Source organism: Capricornis sumatraensis, chromosome 4 (assembly GCF_032405125.1).
Source record: "Capricornis sumatraensis isolate serow.1 chromosome 4, serow.2, whole genome shotgun sequence".
Classification (NCBI taxonomy): Eukaryota; Metazoa; Chordata; class Mammalia; order Artiodactyla; family Bovidae; genus Capricornis; species Capricornis sumatraensis.
Window position 1 is genome coordinate 85807684 of NC_091072.1, and position 21833 is coordinate 85829516.

Consider the following 21833-nt stretch of genomic DNA (forward strand, 5'->3'; position numbering starts at 1 on the left):
CAAAATTATTTCTTTCCATGTCATTCTTTTATGGCAGCTTCTTTAGGGCAGCAACTGGATGTAATAATACATCTGTGGGAATTCAGTAACTCATGTATATATATAGTATGTCTTCAATATGTAAATGCTAACTGAACAGTGTTATCTGATCTGGCCAGCACACCACAGAGATGTCTTTTTTTTAAATGTGTCTATTTTTATTTGAAGGATAATTGCTTTACAGTATTGTGATGGTTTCTACCAAACATCAACATGAATCAGCCATACAGAGATGTCTTTAAAAATGATAGTTTCTGATTCCCAGGCCAGGTTTTACTTATATTCTGCCTCTATAAATTTAAGTAACATAAAAAATCATTTTACACACCTAGGACACATTTTGCATTTTAAATAAAATTCTGATACTCACTAACTTACTTTGTTTGATACTACTTCTATTTCTAGCCGTTAATTTAATGCATACAATTTCATGATTTTATTGTGTCAAAAATGAAAACAATGAAATACAGTTGTCCCTCTCTCAGTTATCCACAGGAGATTGGTTCAAGGACCCCCACAGATACTCAAATCAGCGGATCGTCATGTCCCTCACATCCCACGAGCATACATATCAATGATCACCTTAAATGTACATGGATTAAATGCACCAAACAAAAGACATAGGTTGGCTGAATGAATACAAAATCAAGACCCATATATATACTGTCCATAAGAGAACCACTTCAGATCTAGGGACATATAAAGACTGAAAGTTAGGGGAGGGTAAAAAAGTATTCCATGCAAATGGAAGCCAAAAGAAAGCTGAAATGGTACTACTCATATCAGACAAAATAGACTTTAAAATACAGACTATTCTAAGAGATAAGAAATGATAATGCATAATGACCAAAGGATGGATCTTAAAAGGACATATAACAATTGTAAATATGTTGTTTCTTCTTGATGTTCAGTCATTAAGCCATGTCCCATTCTTGGCGATCCCATGGATTGCAGCTTGCCAGGCTCCTCTGTCCTCCACTACCTCCCAGAGTTTGCTCATATCCATGTCCATTGAGTTGGTGATACTGTCTAACCATCTCATCCTCTGCCACCTGCTTCTCCTTTTAGCCTTCAATCATTCCTAGCATCAGGATCTTTTCCAAGAGTCAGCTCTTTGCATCAGGTGACCAAAGGATTGGAGCTTCAGCTTTAGCAACAGTCCTTCTGAATAATACTCAGGATTGATTGGTTTGATCTCCTTGCAGTCCATGGGACTCCCAAGAGTCTTTACTATCACCACTATTTGAAAGCATCAGTTCTTTGTAGTCCAACTTTCACATCCATACATGACTACTGGAAAAACCATACCTTTGACTATATGAACCTTTGTTGGTAAAGTGATGTCTGCTTTTTAATACTCTGCCTAGGTTTGTCATAGCTTTCCTTCCAAGGAGCAAAGTGTCTTTTGATTTCTTGGTTCATTCACCATCTATAGTGATTTTTGGAGCCCAGGAAAAGAAAGTCTGTTAGTGCTTCCAATTTTTCCCTTCTGTTTAGGGACCAGATGCCATAGTCTTCATTTTTTGAACGTTGAGTTTCAAAGTAGCTTTTTGACTCACCTCTTTCACTTTCATCAAGTGATTCTTTAGTTCCTCTTTACTTTCTGCCATTAGAGTGATATTATGTGCATGTCTCAGGTTGTTGCTATTTTTCCCAGCTATCTTGAGTCCAGCTTGTGATTCATCCAGCTTAAAGTCCATAGGGGTTGCAAAGAGTCAGACACAACTGAGCAACTAAGCACAGCACAGCACATGAAAACATTGACTACCATCCAGAAACTTTAGACTGAAATATGGAAATATTTCAGTTTATTGAATATATTCTTAGATTTGGATTTGGGGAAGCAACAGTTAGAACTGGACATGGAACAACAGACTGGTTCCAAATAGGAAAAGGAGTACGTCAAGGCTGTGTATTGTCACCCTGTTTATTTAACTTATATGCAGGGTACATCATGAGAAACGCTGGACTGGAAGAAACACGAGCTGGAATCAAGATTGCCGGGAGAAATATCAATCACCTCAGATATGCAGATGACACCACCCTTATGTCAGAAAGTGAAGAGGAACTAAAAAGCCTCTTGATGAAAGTAAAAGAGGAGAGTGAAATAGTTGGTTTAAAGCTCAACATTCAGAAAATGAAGATCATGGCACCCAGTCCCATCACTCCATGGGAAATAGATGGATAAACAGTGGAAACAGTGTCAGACTTTATTTTTGGGGGCTCCAGAATCACTGCAGATGGTGATTGCAGCCATGAAATTAAAAGATACTTACTCCTCGGAAGAAAAGTTTTGACCAACCTAGATAGCATATTCAAAAGCAGAGGCATTACTTTGCTGACTAAGGTCTGTCTAGTCAAGGCTATGGTTTTTCCAGTAGTCATGTATGGATGTGAGAGTTGGACTGTGAAGAAGGCTAAGCGCTAAAGAATTGATGCTTTTGAACTGTGGTGTTGGAGAAGACTCTTGGGAGTCCCTTGGACTGCAAGGAGATCCAACCAGTCCATTCTGAAGGAGATCAGCCCTGGGATTTCTTTGGAAGGAATGATGCTAAAGCTGAAACTGCAGTATTTTGTCCACCTCATGCAAAGAGTTGACTCATTGGAAAAGACTTTGATGCTGGGAGGGATTGGGGGCAGGAGAAGAAGGGGACGACAGAGGATGAGATGGCTAGATGGCATCACTGACTCGATGGACACGAGTCTGAGTGAACTCCGGGAGTTGGTGATGTACAGGGAGGCCTGGCATGCTGCGATTCATGGGGTCGCAAAGAGTCAGACACCACTGAGCGACTGAACTAAACCGAACTGAACTTGTTTGGGAATGGCTTGAAAGACAGTAAAATGTGTGTTTCAGAATGTATCTTCAGAATTTGAGTTCTGTCACATTACATAGATTATTTGCCAGGAATATTTTTGCTTCTTCTGTTTTCAGGGCCAATTCAAAGTAATCTGATATAGCTACTGATATTTTCAACAAAAAAGAAATGTCCTGTGAGAAACCTATCATCTTAAACATACCAGATATATCTCCCGTTGTGCATCAACAAGTTGGCATTATGATTTTTAGAGCCAATCTCCAGTGTATGGGCATCCTCGGTGGCTCAGATGGTAAAGCGTCTGCCTGCCGTGCAGGAGACCCAGGTTCAATCCCTGGGTCAGGAAGATCCCCTGGAGAAGGAAATGGTAACCCACTCCACTCCTCTTGCCTGGAAAATTCCATGAACAGAGCAGCCTGTTAAGCTACAGTCCATGGGACTGCAAAGAGTCAGACACCACTGAGCAACTTCACTTTCTTTCTCTTTCTTCAGTGTATTTATTTAGAACAAAATGAGTCTATAGGACCTAACCATGCAGATGTGCTAGAGACTTACCAAAGAGCATCCCTTTTTAGGAATCACAAAGGGATTCTTTTTGTATATATCATGTAAGTTTCTCATCTCCTTCCTATACCAATCAGCCCATGTGCTCAATCATGTCTCACTCTTTGCAAACCCATGGACTGTAGCCTGCTGGGCTCCTCTGTCCATGGGATTTCCCAGGCAAGAGTACTGGAGTGGGTTGCCATTTCCTACTTCAGGGGCTCTTCCCAACCCAGGGATCAAGCCTGCATGTCTCCTGTCTCCTGCCTTGCAGGCAGATTCTTTACCACTTACTGGATGCCAGATAACTTGGTATATTCTTTCTTCTTGTGTCTTTCAAGAAATTCTTGTACTAGATTTTTACTTTCTTTAAGATTAAGATATGTAGCAGTTCTCTTTGTTTTTTTAAGTACATACATTTACAGTGTACAGTGACTTCTGATTGATTCCATGTATTTGGAGCTTCTCCTTGATAGTTTTAGTGAAACTACAGCTGTTGCTGTCCCTAGGTGTGGAGTGCATGTAACTTTTAAAGGTTTTAGCTCTCTATTCACTTGCTTGAGTATCTCTTCTTAATGATACAGAGTTATAAGTTTCATCTGGACATAGTCACTGTATTGTGATCCTTTAAATGGTTTGCATGATTTCCATGTTAACTTGACATTATTCTTCAGTTCTTCCAGGTATGATTTAGTCAGATAGATACTTATCTATATGAATCACTGTGTTTCTCTGAATGACTAACAGCAACAACTGTTTTATTCTTGCCTCACAGGTACTACAGTGCAACCATTCTGCAGATGTCTGGTGTCGAAGATGATAGACTTGCAATATGGCTGGCTTCCATTACAGCCTTCACAAATTTCATTTTCACACTTGTGGGTGTCTGGCTTGTTGAGAAAGTGGGCCGCAGGAAACTTACATTTGGTAGTTTAGCAGGTAGGTGTTGAAGAATTCAGTTATAAACTTCTCTAATGATGACAAATTAATCTTTTAAAATATAATACCATTACCACTTCTAATACAATTTTTATAGCCATATAATAGAGTTTTTCTATTTATATAGTAGAGTTTTAGTAGAGGTCAGGAAGCAATAGTTTGAACTGGACATGGAACAACAGACTGGTTCCAAATCGGGAAAGGAGTATGTCAAGGCTGTATATGGTCATCCTGCTTATTTAACTTGTATGCAGAGTTTATCATGCGAAATGCCAGGCTGGATAAAGCACAAGCTGGAATCAAGATTGCCAGGAGAAATATCAATAACCCCAGATATGCAGACAACATGACACTTACTGCAGAAAGCAAAGAATAACTAAAGAGCCTCTTGGTTGAGAGTGAAAGAGAAGAGTGAAAAACTTGGCTTAAAACTTAACATTCAGAAAACTAAGATCATGGCCTCTGGTCCCATCACTTCATGGCAAATAGATGGAGAAACAATGGAAACAGTGACAGACTTTATTTTTGGGGGCTCCAAAATCACTGCAGATGGTGACAGCAGCCATGATATTAAAAGATGCTTGCTCCTTGGAAGAAAAGTTACAACCAACATAACAGCATGTTAAAAAGCAGAGACATTACTTTGCCAACAAAGGTCCGTCTAGTCAAAGCTAGATGTGTGGTAGTAGTCACATGTGGATGTGACAGTTAGACTATAAAGAAAGCTGAGCACCAAAGAATTGATGCTTTTGAACTGTGATGTTAGAGAAGACTCTTGAGAGTCCCTTGGACAGCAAGGAGATCCAGTCCATCCTAAAGGAAATCAGTCCTGAATATTCATTGGAAGGACTGATGCTGAAGCTGAAATTCCAATACTTTGGCCATCTGATGCAAAGAAATAACTCATTTGAAAAGAGCCTGATAGTGGGAAAGATTGAGGATAGGAGAAGGGAATGACAGAGGATAAGATGGTTGGATGACATCACTGACTCAATGGACATGAGTTTGAGTAGGGTGCAGGAGTTGGTGAAAGACAACAAAGCCTGGCATGCTGCAGTCCATGGAGTCACAAAGAGTCGGATACAACTGAGCGACTGAACTGAACTGAATAGAGTTTTTCTGAAAAAAAATGTTTTAATAAAAACTTATTATGATATGTAACTAGAAATTAGAATTGTAGTAACAATTAGAGCCTACTGTGGGTAGCATTTTGCTGTTATTTTAAGTTTTACTCAAGGGTACAAAATGAAAAGCAAAGTTCTAACATATATTTTATTTTTAAGTATGATGCTGTGAAAGGGCTGCACTCAATATGCCACCAAATTTGGAAAACTCAGCAGTGGCCACAGGACTGGAAAAGGTCAGTTTTCATTCCAATCCCAAAGAAAGGCAATGCCAAAGAATGCTCAAACTACCGCACAATTGCACTTATCTCACATGCTACTAAAGTAATGCTCAAAATTCTCCCAGCCAGGCTTCAGCAATACGTGAACCGTAAACTTCCAGATGTTCAAGCTGGTTTTAGAAAAGGCAGAGAAACCAAAGGTCAAATTGCCAACATCTGCTGGATCATGGAAAAAGCAAGAGAGTTCCAGAAAACCATCTATTTCTGCTTTATTGACTATGCCAAAGCCTTTGACTGTGTGGATCACAATAAACTGTGGAAAATTCTGAAAGAGATGGGAATACCAGACCACCTGACCTGCCTCTTGAGAAATCTGTATGCAGGTCAAGAAGCAACAGTTAGAACTGGACATGGACAACAGACTGGTTCCAAATAGGAAAAGGAGTACGTCAAGGCTGTATAGTATCACCCTGCTTATTTAACTTCTATGCAGAGTACATCATGAGAAATGCTGGACTGGAAGAAACACAAGCTGGAATCAAGATTGCCGAGAGAAATATCAGTAACCTCAGATATGTAGATGACTTATGACAGAAAGTGAAGAGGAACTAAAAAGCCTCCTGATTAAAGTGAAAGAGCAGAGTGTTGAAAGGTTGGCTTAAAGCTCAACATTCAGAAAACGAAGATCATGGGATCTGGTCCCATCACTTCATGGGAAATAGATGGGAAACAGTGTCAGACTTTATTTTTGGGGGCTCCAAAATCACTGCAGATGGTGATTGCAGCCATGAAATTAACAGACACTTACTTCTTGGAAGGAAAGTTATGACCAACCTAGAAAACATATTGAAAAGCAGAGACATTACTTTGCCAACTAAGGTCTGTCTAGTCAAGGCTATGGTTTTTCCTGTGGTCATGTATGGATGTGAGAGTTGGACTGTGAAGAAGGCTGAGCACCAAAGAATTGATGCTTTTGAACTGTGGTGTTGGAGAAGACTCTTGAGAGTCCCTTGGACTACAAGGAGATCCAACCAGTCCATTCTGAAGGAGATGAGCCCTGGGATTTCTTTGGAAGGAATGATGCTAAAGCTGAAACTGCAGTATTTTGGCCACCTCATGTGAAGAGGTGACTCATTGGAAAAGACTCTGATGCTGGAAGGGATTGGGGGCAGGAGGAGAAGGGGACGAAAGAGGATGAGATGGCTAGATGGCATCACTGACTCTATGGACATGAATCTGAGTGAACTCCGGGAGATGGTGATGGACAGGGAGGCCTGCCGTGCTGTGATTCATCGGGTTGCAAGGAGTTGGACACGACTGAGCAACTGAACTGAACTGAACTGAATATGGAAATAAATTTGGAGCATTTTTTTTTCAAAGTTCTTCAACAGTGGAACATTGGAACCATATAATTTCTTCACAAAGTTGGGACAGACTCTTTCCGTGTTTGAACAAGGCCTAAATCCTAGGGTAAATTCTGATTGATTTGGTATGTTTTCTGTGATAACTTAATAAGAAAAACCCTTCTCACTTTAAAGTATCTTTTGTCTTTAAATCTTGCCCGTTTTATTTATTATTTCTATAATGCAGGGGCTTTTTCATTAGATAGGGCTTTTTCAAAAATGATAACCTTCTCTGACACTTTCTTCACATGTTTGTATCAAAGAATTTCCTAATCTTTTTCAAATATACAAGCAGATTTCTACTTATCAATTAGCTATCTTCTAATTATTTCTTTGTAAGTTTATTTAGAGTAAGAATATATTTTTCTATTAAAATATAAATTTTCTAGGCCAGCATTAATTAAATTTTATTTTAACTAAATATAACTAAAGCATTCATCCAATAGAACTGCTTCAAGTCACTTGTCCCAAATTTTGATGAGAAAATGCATTTAGGGTTTCATACTCAGTTATCAAGAATACATACTCCCTCTCACCCTTAACTCCAGAAGGAAGAGTAGAATGCATCCACCTTCTGTTTTTGCCTTGAGTGAAAGCTTTGAGCTGAATAATGTAAGTTGAACTACAGTATCAGAACTGAGGGGAAGGCAGGGGGAAGATTGATTAAAAGGCAAAGGTAATTGCAACAGCCAATGTATACAGGGAAACAGGAGGGTAAGTGAGGGAAAGTGAGGGACAAGAGGTGGTTAAAAGCCATACATTTACAACCTATTCAAGGAACCAGAATTGTCCAGGCCTGGAGAAAAAAACTACAGAGACACCAAATAGATGAGGACGTAGATTTTTTTTACTTAATATAAGACAAATATAATATTCAGACCTATGCAACAACAAATGAGCTGCCTCATTAGGATAGTAAGCTCTCAACAAAAGGATAGACGGCCATCAGGCAGTGATGTGCTAAAGACAGATTCCTGCAGTGGGTTGAAAATTGGTTCTGCTTACTCCTGAGGTTCAGATAAACTCTAAGAAGTGGTAATAGCTGCTTTAAAAATGTTTTAGTGGGCACACTTTCTGTTTGACAGGACCTTAGTATACTGCTGCCTCAAGAGATCTATTTGGGATTTGGCTTTTGAGATTGAGAAAAATGCTGATTTTGAGATGGGGAAAATAGTTTTTCTAGCTCCCTCTGTCCCTTTATTTGTTGTATTACAGGACTTTGAGTCATTATAGATACAAAGCCAGACTGGGTTTGAATTTTGTGACATTGAACAGGTTCTATTTCCTCATCTATGAACAGGGATTAATTATAGTCCTTCATAGGTTTATAGTATAGACTGAACACATTAACACATGTATAGCATTTCAAACAGTACCTGACCCAGACAATAAAATGTTCAAAGAATTTTGCTATCACAGTATTTTTACTGCCAAAGAGTGATTATTTGTTGTTTTAACCATAATCCAGGAGCATTCCTGAACTCCTCTTCTGGATGTCATGTTTCACCCCTCCATGTAAGTCCTCTTCCCCAGGGATTTCCAGAACCTATCGCTGACTATTAAGAAAAGTGAAGTGAAATGAAAGTTGCTCAGTCATGTCCAACTCTGCGATTCCAGGGACTATACAGGGTAGCTTTTCCCTTCTCCAGGGGATCTTCCCAACTGAGGAATCAAACCATGGTCTCCTGCATTGCAGGCAGATTCTTTACCAACTGATCCATCAGGGAACTTGAAAAAAAGAAAAAAAAGATTAAGAGTTTCCAGGCACTGCCTTTATGAGCAACCAGGAGGCAGTTTTCTTTCCTGCCGAATGAAGAGATTGTCTTTAAATTTGTAGTATTACAAGAAAGATCAGTTCTCTTAGCAAGCTTTGAAAATATTAAAAAGCCAGGACACCACAGAATGTGCTTCCTTTAAATTATTCATAGGTTATATATTTTGGATTTCTTTGTATAAAGAGTTTCTTTGGGTCTAGCTAAATGCAGTTTATTTGTAGTACTTTTTAAAGACTGAGCACCTAAAATATTTTTAAGAATTTGTTTATTTAGGTTTTTTGTTTTTTTTTTAATGTAGCACAGGGAACTCTACTCAGTGCTCTGTGGCTACCTAAATGGGAAGGAAATCCAAAACAGAGGGGACATATGTATTCATATGGCTGATTCACTTTGTTATACAGCAGAAACTAATGTTACAGTAACTATTGTTGTTGTTGTTTAGTCACTAGGTCGTGTCCAACTCTTTGTAACCCTATGGATTGTAGCCCACTGGGTCCCTCTGTGCATGGGATTTCCCAGTCAAAAATACTGGAATCGTTTACCATTTTCTTCTCCAGGGGATCTTGCCAACCCAGAGATCGAACCCATGTCTCCTGCATCAGCAGGCCAATTCTTTTCATCTGAGCCACCAGGGAAGCTGCAGAGCAACTATAACTATAATCAAAATTTATAAGTAAATAAAGAACTAATAACATTTTTAAAGAAATTATTTTGACTTTTTCACCATTTTTCATTTAATAAAATAAATCATAATATATTTAATATTCTACCAATGCTAGTATTAGAACACTCTTCTATTTAAACTTTCTTAAATTAGCCTGGAATTTTTAAATTTTTTGTTCACTTTTATTCCATATTTTGTGTTTTATTGATTTTTTTATACTGGGTGAAATTTAGTAAAAAAAAAAAATCAAAATAACTTTTTGAATAGGTACTTGTTCTTTAAAAATTACTATAAACAAACTGTATTTAGCTAGACCAGGACAAAGAAACTCTTTATACAAAGAAATATAAAATATATAGTCTATGAATAATTTTAAATGTAGGACATTTTGTGGTATTCTGACTTAATATTTTCAAAGCTTGCTAAGAGAACTGGTCTTTCTTGTATTACCAACTTAATGACAGCCTCGAGGAAGGCTTATATCTATGTAATTTTATTACTTATAAATCAGAAAGCCAGAAACACTGTGTTATTTTCTGCCAGATATTTTGGTAGTGGAATATTCCCTAAAATACCACTCACAGGTTGTCTTCATCAGAATTACCAAGGATACTTTAAATTGTGAATTTTGGGGGGCCCAACCCCCAATCTACTAAATTGGAATCTCTGAAAATGAAGTCTGGAGCATATGTAGGTGATACTTAAGCACAAAAAGTGTGTTCTGTTTGAGTCTTGGGTAAGGAAATTTTTTTTAAAAATATTTACTAATAATACAGGCCCTTGTATCAGATAGTTAAGGTAACTTACTTCATCGGGTATTTTTGAGGATTCTATTTATCCAGCATACTACCTCCTATGGAGAACATTTTTATTAGGAAAATGATATCAGAATTCCAAAATGCAACAGTATAGATGGCTAAGGAGGGACTCCTTTCTTATAATATAAAGAATGTGCCCAAACCTCCCATTACACTGGAGGAGATCCTTTCATACAAGGCCTTTCTTCATTGAACTCAATGAATCATTGAATCCGTTGACAATCATAGAACTATTGAAAACTATAACAACTTTAAATGCCATTGAGTCACTGATAAAGCAGCTGTGATTTGTTAAGGGAGAGGAAATAGATAGTTCAGGTAATTTAGAGCCTTAAAGAGACTTGTGCATATGATAGGATGGGTGACCATTTTAAAATTTACTCTATAAATTAAGTCATTTAAGACACCATTCTCTTCCCTTAAGGAATTTATCATCTCATAAGATAAGAGTTTTTACTCTGTCGCCGGCTACCACAATCACCTATGAAATCATATTATCTGATCCCCATTTTATAGAGACTGATTCAGAGGTTGAGGTACATTCAAAACAGTTCCACTTTCAATAGGAAGCCAGGATTGAGAAACAAGACAATAATAAAAGTATGATACTGACTTTTAAAATATTTCCATCCATACTAGGTCAAAATAGATTTGTGTTTAGGAAATGTAAACCTTCAACTAGGAATTTTGTGTATCCAAATGGCCTTTTCCCCAAATTTTGCAAGTTGGTTAGACTTTTTTGAGATGGATCCAAGAGATATAATATCTACTGCGGAACTCTCATCTGGAATATTTCTCCCATACTAATCCACGACCTCAATTGAATAGTCTTAACTTGTTATTTTCTTAGAAAATAGCCAGCATTGCAAAAATCTGTAGTACTGTGAGATCTGCTCTATGCCCGGCACTAGAATTGAATATATGTTAATATGTGTTAGGTATACTATCTTAGAGTTTACAGTTTATCACAGGGACCAATTATTTTAAGTAGTGCTATGAAAGAAGAGTGCCATGTTTCCTTTGCATCCTAAAATATCAACTTTTCGTGATTGAAGCACATCTTACCTGTCCCATGACAATATTCTGTGGAGGTAATTTTGGAAAACTTAGGACCCAGCTTCTTTGACAGACAGATTAACAGTAAAACTCTTGGTTTATTTTGCTTTATTTGAGGAGAGAGGGATGACCTATATTTACATGCCCAGTAAATATTTTCTCTTTCTGAGAGATAGAATTGTTTTTTTGTTTCCCAATTCAGGAATTGGTAGTTTTTTGAGAACATAATACCTCAAACTAGCTCTAGTTCTAGTTTGAATTTTAAGCCAACAAGGGGAAAATGAACTGAGATTATATATTCATGACTCTTCAGCCTGGTGTGGTAAAATAGGCTTCTGATCTTTTCTTCAAGCCATCTCCCTCCTTTTCAGCTTTCTTCTAGATTTTGAAAGTACACTGCTGCTGCTGTATTTAATAATTATAGTACAATAATTAACATTTTTAGCTTTATAAAAATCTTTCACATGTATTGTGATATTTAAAATTCACTGCAATTCTGCAAGATGAATATTGTAACTAAGCCTCATTTTACAGCAGACAAAATTGAATGTTGGAAAGGTTATGTGCATTGTCCAAGATCATGGAGTCAAGAAACAGCAGGGTGAGAACTTAACCACAGTATCTAACTTGACATATCACCTCTATATTAAACACAAACACTTCAACAATTATGGAATCCAGTTCCACTTTAACAGTGCTTCCCAAAGTTGTTCTTTTATCCATTTGAAAAATACATTTCATCATTCCTACATAACTTCCTCATTTATCTAATAGAAACTTTACTGCTACATAAATGACCACCCTGAGTTCCATATTTTAAACATATTGCCTCATTCAAGTAAATTAAACAAACAAATGCATCCATATTTTCTTCTTTCTTCCCATGACCTTTTTTTTATTCTCACAATGGCTGGAACAATAGTCAGAAATTTGAAAACTTTCTTGTTTCCTGTCAGCATTTCTATAAAGGACTCAAAAATGAGCTTTTTAAGTGATATATATGTGTGTGTGTGTGTGTGTGTGTGTGATTTTACATGATTTTATATATATATATATATATATATATATATATATATAATGTTATATCTTTTAAAGTGATTTTGTATAAAATCAAAGACAAATATTCCACTTACAAATGCCAACAGGAAAAAGAATTGAATGTATGTGTTATGTCATTTCTGGAATTTTTAAGTCTTTACAAAATGTTACTCCTTTTTATGAGAAATTCTCTTTCACCTGTTTTTGAAATATTTAGTTTGTTACTTTTTAGTTTATTATTTGGATCGTACTTTGCCGACGTTACTTTGCCAACAAAAATCCGTCTAGTCAAAGATATGCTTTTTCCAGTTGTTATGTATGGATGTGAGAGTTGGACCATAAAGTAAGCTAAGCACCAAAGAACTGATGCTTTTAACTGTGGTGTTGGAGAAGACTCTTGAGAGAGATCCAAGGAGATCCAACCAATCAATCCTAAAGGAAATCAGCACTGAATATTCATTGGAAGTACTGATGCTGAAGCTCCAATACTTTGGCCACCTGATTCAAAGAACTGACTCACTGGAAAAGACTCTGATGCTGAGAAAGATTGAAGGCAAGAGGAGAAGGGGACGGCAGAGGAATAGATGGTTGAATGGCATCACTGAGACGATGACATGAGTTTGAACAAGCTCAGGGAATTGGTAATAGGCAGGGAGGCCTGGGTTGTTGCAGTCCATGGGGTCGCAAAGAGTCGGACAAGACATAGTGACTGAACTACAACTACCATTTGGATTCTAGATGATCGAATAACATTAGAACAATTTTCTTGGTAATGAAAGGAGCACTTGATATAAATCCGTTGCCTTTTGTACTTCCTGACATGTTAAGCACTCAATAATGTTAGTTATATTAATTCTTTTTGAGACTGTCAGCAATCCAAAATGGTGTTTGTTTAGAAAGTTATTACCAGTACTTGGCTAACAAATGTATTTGATTTGAATTTCATTCTTGTCATTTCTCACAGTGAACATGCTAGTGAGTTTTTATGACAGTACTTACGTATGAGGATTTTTTTTTAATCCAATGAAGATATATCAAGGTATTATTTTTTCAGAGAGATGTCTTGCTAAACCCAGCCTGCTTTGAAAGAATGTTGTCAGCTCTTCTCTGATGTATAACTTTTTTTTTTTTTTTTTTAGGTACCACTGTAGCCCTCATTATTCTTGCTTTGGGATTTCTGCTGTCAGCCCAGGTTTCTCCACCCATCACTTTTAAGCCAATATCTCCTTTAGATCAGAATACTACTTGCACAAGATACAGGTGAGATTTTATAATGGTCCCCTTCCTTAACCTAATTTGGTAACTTCTTTGTTTACTTATAACTTTCCTAAAATATGAGAGATGAGTAGGAGCTTCCTAGGCATCCAGACTTAATGGTGAAAACACATGCTTCAGGAAAAGTGAGTTATTAGACACAATTTTGGTGATATTTCTCTGGAAATTGGAAGCATATATTGATACAGAATCTAAGCAGGAATACTGAGAAGCTATTTTATATCATATATGACTCAGTGACATCTACATTCTAAGTGAAATGAACTTTCATCAGTAATTAAGCTTTTCTATGATGTACATATCTGATACACTTATTATCTGGATATTCTATCAGTTTCCATGATGTACATGTCTGATACAGTTTATTATCATTTGGATATTCTATCAGTTAATCTTTACCATGTTCCACAAGTATCCCTTCATTCATTTAAGCAGAAAAGAATTTTTCCTCTCACTAGTAGGGTTCTTGAAGAGCAATAGAAAGTGGGAAAATGTGCTGGAAGAGTGTTTTAATCATCAGCTTCAGGTTTAAGTTAAGTTAAGCAGTATACACCCTATGTGCTAGATTAATAGATAGAGAAATGGATGAATGGATACATCAGGTGACAGATGGACTGAAGAATGCACAATTGAATTAATTAAAAATTGAATGACTGAAGAGGTCAATTAATAAAATTATCAGTAGAGTTCCACATTCCTTCATGGTTGTGATTCCCTCTTAGGGCTTCTCAGGTGCCTCAGTAAGAATATGCCAACACAATGCAGGAGACATGGGTTCAATCCCTGGGTCAGGAAGATCCCCTGAAGAAGGAAATAGCAACCATATCCAGTATTCTTGTCTGGGATATCCCATGGGTAGGGGAGCCTAGCAGGCTATAGGCCATGGGATCACAAAGGAGTCGGACATGACTTAGTGACTAAACAACAACAAACAACAAAGAGTTTCAAAGTTTTTTACTTCATTTTAGTGGCTGGAAAGGTTAGCAACCCCTTTAAAATGTATGGATCAAATAGCTTTAAAAATAAATAATGGTATTCCTTCAGCCTCAACTACATAGATGTAAGTCTCAAATCAAAGGGTAAATCATTTATTAAGTCAGGTACTCCTATATGAAATTAAAACATTACATTGGTACACTAAATTCCACTTGGGATCTCTTGGAGCTTCTCATTTAACAGAATTTATGGTGCCTTCTTATTCCAACAGTGAGGAAGACATATGTAATTATGTCTTTCTGGTTGCAAATTGTGATATCCACTTGCCTTTGGAAATGAATGTTGTATATGTTTGTCACTTTACTATTTTTTGACAGTCTTTATGTTCTAAGGAAGATGTAAAGGTGTCTTAAAAGAAGTTAACCTTAACAGAGACTATTTCTGTATATAGAGACTTTTACTTTCTTTGGATATCTGACCTCAACTGCTAGAAAGATGGTAGACCATTGCTAGAGTTCTGCCTGCTCTACTTTTGTTTTTCCTGAAAGATATTTTTTTATTACAGTGTTTTTAGCTCAGTAACCTCTAACAAATTATTTAAAAAACTACTATTGTTTGAGAAACAAAATACTTTTTAGATTTGATGTCTGATTTAGATGCAGCAATTTAGACTGAGAAGATTGATACACTGTCAGGTCAACTAAAGGCAGAGATTTAGCCAGAGAATATTAATGAAAAACTTTTATGAAGTTCTGATACAGAAAAGAAATAACTAAATTTTTAACGATTTACATAATTAAATAGCTTTCCTGATATCAACTTTTAAAATTTCAATAAAGATATTTATTGCTGCTGTACTATAGTTCATTGCATGGCAATTTGTCATCATCAATCTATTAATCCTACTAATCCATCTAAATTATTATCATCTACCTATCAATATAGGTAGGTGACACTAAAATATTTTTTTTTCACCCACCAATTTAAGATAAAATTGTAGTGGAGTGAGAGAAGTGTACAACTTAATATTGTTCATATCACAAACTGATAATGTTTTTAAAAACAGAACCAAATTTTCTATGTCTTCTAGGAGTCACTGAATATGCAAAGCAATTATTTCTCATGTAGTTTCTTTTCGAGAAACATAGGTTTTGTGAGCAGTTGATAGTATTTGTAGTATGTATGTATGTATAGTCTGAATGATTTTATAAAATATATCTGTAGTCCCCTTAATGATTTTGTTGTTAAAAGTATCTATACACATATCCCATTTCTTTACAATAAATATGAAAAATACAGTATACAACATACATGAAAGTTATTAAGAGAGGAAATGCTGGGTTCTCATCACAAAAATGATTTGTTTCTTTAATTATGTATATATAAGAGATGATGGATGTTCATTAAACATTGTGGTATCATTTCATGATGTATATAAGTCAAATAATGTAAACCTTAAACTATGCAAATCTTTATGCCAATTGCCTCTCAATAAGACTGGAAAAAAAATTAAAAAGAAGATAAAAATGAAACACTCATGTTGCATGACTTTAGGATCAGTAATTCTCATGCAGTAAATAAATATAGGTGGTATACTTTCTTCTTGGAATGATCTGTATGGGAAAACTGAGCAAAGAAAACAGATTTAAAAGGAGAGATGGTTTAATCTTAAGAACACTGTATTATTGGTGGGAATGTAACTTTTTCTTCATTTTGGAAATTGATATACTTTTGCCTAGTATAGACTGCTTTTGCCTAGACTGCCCGACTCAGCACTTTCACTTGAAGAAACCTATTGTGATGGGTATGTAATTCCCTCTGACTCGACTCTGTTAGGCTAGAGTAGATTTATGGAAGTGAATGGTTCAAGAATAATGGTTGCTCTTTATTTTAATTCAAAAAGTGTTAGTGTGGCATCACTAGGTAGATCAGAACCACAAACATTGTAGATTGGGATGCACTAATGACTTTGGACCCAAGACATTGACTACCTTAAATAATTTCTAATAGGAACTTATGCTTTTTAGAATTTTTAATTGATGATATTCTTTCCAAGTCCTAGTTAGATTTTCTGAACCAAATGTATTGAACAACATCTTTCAGATCTCAGTAGAGTTCAGTTCAGTTCAGCCGCTCAGTCACGTCCAACTCTTTGCGACCCCATGAATTGCAGCACGCCAGGCCTCCCTGTCCATCACCATCTCCCGGAGTTCATTAAGACTCACGTCCATCGAGTCTGTGATGCCATCCAGCCATCTCATCCTCAGTCGTCCCCTTCTCCTCCTGCCCTCAATCTTTCCCAGCATTAGAGTCTTTTCCAGTGAGTCAACACTTCGCATGAGGTGGCCAAAGTACTGGAGTTTCAGCTTTAGCATCATTCCTTCCAAAGAAATCCTAGGGTTGATCTCCTTGCAGTCCAAGGGACTCTAAACAGTCTTCTCCAACACCACAGTTCAAAAGCATCAATTCTTCAGCACTCAGCCTTCTTCACAGTCCAATTCTCACATCCATACATGACCACAGGAAAAACCATAGCCTTGACTAGACGACCTTAGTCGGCAAAGTAGTCTCTGCTTTTGAATATACTATCTAAATTGGTCATAACTTTTCTTCCAAGGAGCAAGCGTCTTTTAATTTCATGGCTGCAATCACCATCTGCAGTGATTTTGGAGCCCCAAAAAATAAAGTCTGACACTGTTTCCACTGTTTATCCATCTATTTGCCATGAAGTGATGGGACCAGATGCCATGATCTTCGTTTTCTGAATGTTGAGCTTTAAGCCAACTTTTTCACTCTCCTCTTTCACTTTCATCAAGTGGCTTCAGATCTACTTTCTGCAATTAAAATTGTGTACAGTCACAGAGTGCCAACTAAGGCTTAGGAGAAATAACTCCAGTTGGGGGTATCATGTTAATCACTTATCTATATAAGAACACGGAGAAGGCAATGGCACCCCACTCCAGTACTCTTGTCTGGAAAATCCCATGGATGGAGGATCCTGATGGGCTGCAGTCCATGGGGTCCCTACGAGTCGACATGACTGAGTGGCTTCCCTTTTACTTTTCACTTTCATGCACTGGAGAAGGAGGTGGCAACCCACTCCAGTGTTCTTGCCTGGAGAATCCCAGGGGCGGGGGAGCCTGGTGGGCTGCCTTCTATGGGGTTGCACAGAGTCGGACACGACTGAAGCAACTTAGCAGCAGCATATAAAAATACACATGCATACACCAAATATGGCTTTTAGTTCCATGCTCTCAAATTACTAATAATCATATTTTCTTATAAGAGCTATCTAAGTTTGAGAATTCAAACCTTTCCTGCATAACTTCCCTGAAATCTTTGACTCTTTATTATTTATAAGTATGATCTCAGTAGGGGCTTCCCCAGTGGCTCAGAGATAAAGAACCTGGCTGCTAATGCAGGAGACCTGGTTTTGATCCCAGGATCGGGAAGATCCCCTGGAGGAGGGCATGGCAACCCTCCAGTATTCTTGCCTGGGGAATCCCACGGACAGAGGAACCTGGCAGGCTACAGTCCATCCGGTCACAAAGAGTTAGACATGACTGAAGCAACTCAGCACAGCACAGAGCACGTGATCTCAGAATATTCAAATCACTATCAAAAAACCCTCGCAGTAAACAGATATTTCTTAAAGTATACAGCTGTAGAATTGCAGATACTCTCACCCTAGGGCTTTCATTCACATTGTCACTCATTCATTCATGCATGCATGCATGCATGCATTTAAAAAATATTTTGGAGCACATACTCATAGGATTATATAAGGATGAGTTAATATATAGAAAGCACCTAAAGCAGTTCTCAGCACATAATAAGCACCCAATAAATATAGCCATTGTTATCATTAATAAAACCTATAATAAAATATGAGATTATGATGATGAGTAGAAGTCTTTCCCATCTTTTGAAGAAGAAGAGTTTTAAGCAGGATAGTGACTTGACCAAATTTTCTATTCTCAACTTTCTCTCTGGGGCACAAAGGGCACCTATTGATATGAGGAGACTAATTATTAAAATTGCCTATGAGAGAAATTAATAGTTGCCTGGACTATGGTGGTGATGCTCAAGATAAACAGGTAAACAGATTCTAGATAAATCTAAGAGAAAAATCAACAGGAATCAAAAATAGGAAATTGATTAACTATCAGCAACCAGATAGAATAGATCATAGAAGTCAGTTATGGTAATTAAAGGAGAAATTTACAAGAAGGACTGTGCTTCTAATTTACGGCTCATTTTGTATCAATATTTTTCAACTGAGAATCTTACCTAGAACTATCTATTGTTGTTGTTCAGTTGCTCAGCCATGACCAACTCTTTGTGACTCCATGGAGTGCAGCACACCAGGCTTCCTTGTCCTTTGTCATCTCCCAGAGCATGCTCAAACTCATATCCATTGAGTCAGTGATGCCATCTAACCATCTCATCCTCTGTCCTCCCCTTCTCCTCCTGCCTTCAATCTTTGCTAGCATCGGGGTTTTTTTTTAATGAGTCGGCTCTTATCATGTGGCCATAGTATTGGAGCTTCAGCTTCAGCATCAGTCTTTCCAATGAATATTCAGGATCGATTTCCTTTAGGATTGACTGGTTTGATCTCCTTGCAATCCAAGGGACTCACAAGAGTCTTCTCCAACACAATGGCTCAAAAGCATCAATTATTTGGCACTCAGCCTTCTTTATAGTCCAGCTCTCACATCTATACATGACTACTGGAAAAACCATAGCTTTGATTAGATGGACCTTTGTCAGCAAATTAGGGGCTTCCCTAGTGACTCAGACTGTAAAATGTCTGTCTGCAATGCAGGAGACCTGGGTTTGATCCCTGGGTTGGGAAGATCCCCTGGAGAAGGAAATGGCAGCCCACTCCAGTATTCTTGCCTGGAAAATCCCATGGACCATGGAGCCTGGTAGCCTACTGTCCATGGGGTCGCAAAGAGTCAGACATGACTGAGCGACTTCACTTTCACTTTGTCAGCAAACTAATGTCTCTATTTTTTAGTATGCTGTCTAGGTTGTTCATAGCTTTTATTCCAAGGAGCAAGTGTCTTTTAATTTCATGGCTGCGGTCACCATCTGCAGTGATTTGGGAGCCCCCAAAAATAAAAGTCTCTCACTGTTTCCATTGTTTCCCCATCTATTTGCCATGAAGTGATGGGATTGGATTCCATGATCTTTGTCTTTTGAATGTTGAGTTTTAAGACAGCTTTTTCACTCTCCTCTTTCACCTTCATCAAGAGGCTCTTGGCCATAAGGTGGTGTCTTCAACATATCTGAGGTTATTCATATTTTTTCCAGCAATCTAGATTCCAGTTTGTGCTTCATCCAGCCCAGCATTTCACAGGATGTACTCTGCATATAAGTTAAATAAGCAGGGTGGCAATATATTGCCTTGACGTACTCCTTTCCCAATTTTGAACCAGTCCATTGTTTCATGCCCAGTTCTATCTGAGAAGGTACATTCCTCACCCCCACAGATCTGCCTCACCAGGACAGTGGAGAGTAAGTGCTTCAAGTACATCTTCCATTAAGAACCACTTCAGTTTCTTTTTTTTTAGCTGCTTAACTGCCAGCTTTCTTTCATTCCTTTTTGTCCTTCTTGAACATTATTAAACAAAGAGTACAAAAATAATGTGGCTCTTTTTCTGTAGAGTAACATTTTCATGTTTCTCTCTCTAAATGAAGTTTCCAGACATCCACATTGACATAGTATTCCTTCATCTATAGACCTCCCTATGTTTGTGACACTAGTTTTCATGAACTGTGTTATGCCTGCTGCTGCTGCTGCTAAGTCGCTTCAGTCGTGTCCGACTCTGTGCGACCCCGTAGACGGCAGCCCACCAGGCTCCCCCATCCCTGGGATTCTCCAGACAAGAACACTGGAGTGGGTTGCCATTTCCTTCTCCAATGCATGAAAGTGAAAAGTGAAAGTGAAGTTGCTCAGTCGTGTCCGACTCTTAGCGACACCATGGACTGCAGCCTACCAGGCTCCTCCGCCCATGGGATTTTCCATGGGATTCATTTCATTTTTTTTCACCATTAGCCAACCTTGTGTGATTGAGCACTTGTCATTGGCATTAGCACTGAGACTGTTAGATTCAATCATAAAACTTTCATATGACCTTAGAAATGTATGGAAACCCTATTAGCCCCTGTTTTTTTCAGCATTTAGCATATTCGTGAGTGATAATGTGTTTGTTTCCAGTAATTTTTAGCAACTTGACAATGAATATAGTGTTCTACTGTGAATGAGACTTATTGTTTGTTGACTTTTATTTTCTAAAACCTACAGATTTCCTTTAAAATTTTCAAATTTTAATTTTTTGGTCTGATGATACAGCTTAATAGGCCTTGAGGTTAATATTAAATAAAACTACAGTAGAAAATATGCTGTATCTGTTGAATAATATCCACAGACTTATTTCCGATAAAGATAATTGTAATTAAATTGGTAGAAAAAAAAATGAGATTTGAAACAAAAAGCCAATATAACCTTATCATATATCTGTGTCTCCAAACAATTGCATATGTCTTATGCTAGCACTTAAATACCCAATATGGAATTTGACATCTGGATATAAGGATGATCGAATAGATTCTTGAAGGAAGTTAACCACTTATGGGACATAATCATTGAGTTCTTCATGACCTTTTTACCTTGAAGCCTGTATTTTCAGTCAAGGACCTGCAAAGCCACCACAATGGCAGATATCCCCTACTTAAATCTTATTTGTTTTCCACAATCATGAAGTGCTTCTTGGGAAGCCTTAAAGACAAAAAACAAGGCTTTTTAATTTTAAGATTGCAAAAACTGGGAGAAGAGCATTCCAGGAAGAGGGAACATATGTGTACAGGCCCTAAGCAAGGAATATGGCTTCTTCAAGGAACTTACCCATGAGCAAGAGAACAGTACAAAAATAAACTGGATGGCAGGTCAGTGACAGACCATACTGGGACCCTCAAAAGCCATGAGAATTTTAGGCATCATTTTAGAATACTGAGAAGCCTTTGAAGATTGATAACAATGACTTAATCAGACTTGTGTTTCTAAAAGATCACTCTTGCTGCTTAGGAAAATTGATTAGGGAAGGAAAAAGTGTGATGAGTGGAGATCAGACGAAAGAAATTGGAAGCCTAGGCAAGAAATAATGCGACCTTGACAGTG

General features: G+C 37.5%; 1 protein-coding gene and 1 non-coding gene across 2 annotated transcripts in view; both read left to right on the forward strand.

The window, feature by feature from the left end:
* Positions 1–21833, forward strand: part of SLC2A13 (solute carrier family 2 member 13) — a 521409-nt gene that overhangs the window by 340274 nt on the left and 159302 nt on the right. Inside the window, exons 5-6 of the mRNA XM_068972019.1 lie at positions 4177–4340; positions 13579–13699. Coding sequence (XP_068828120.1) covers positions 4177–4340; positions 13579–13699 — 285 coding nt within the window. The remainder of the gene's footprint in view (positions 1–4176; positions 4341–13578; positions 13700–21833) is intronic.
* TRNAG-GCC (transfer RNA glycine (anticodon GCC)) lies at positions 3133–3204 on the forward strand. The gene has a single exon. It is a non-coding gene; the product is annotated as a tRNA-Gly (tRNA).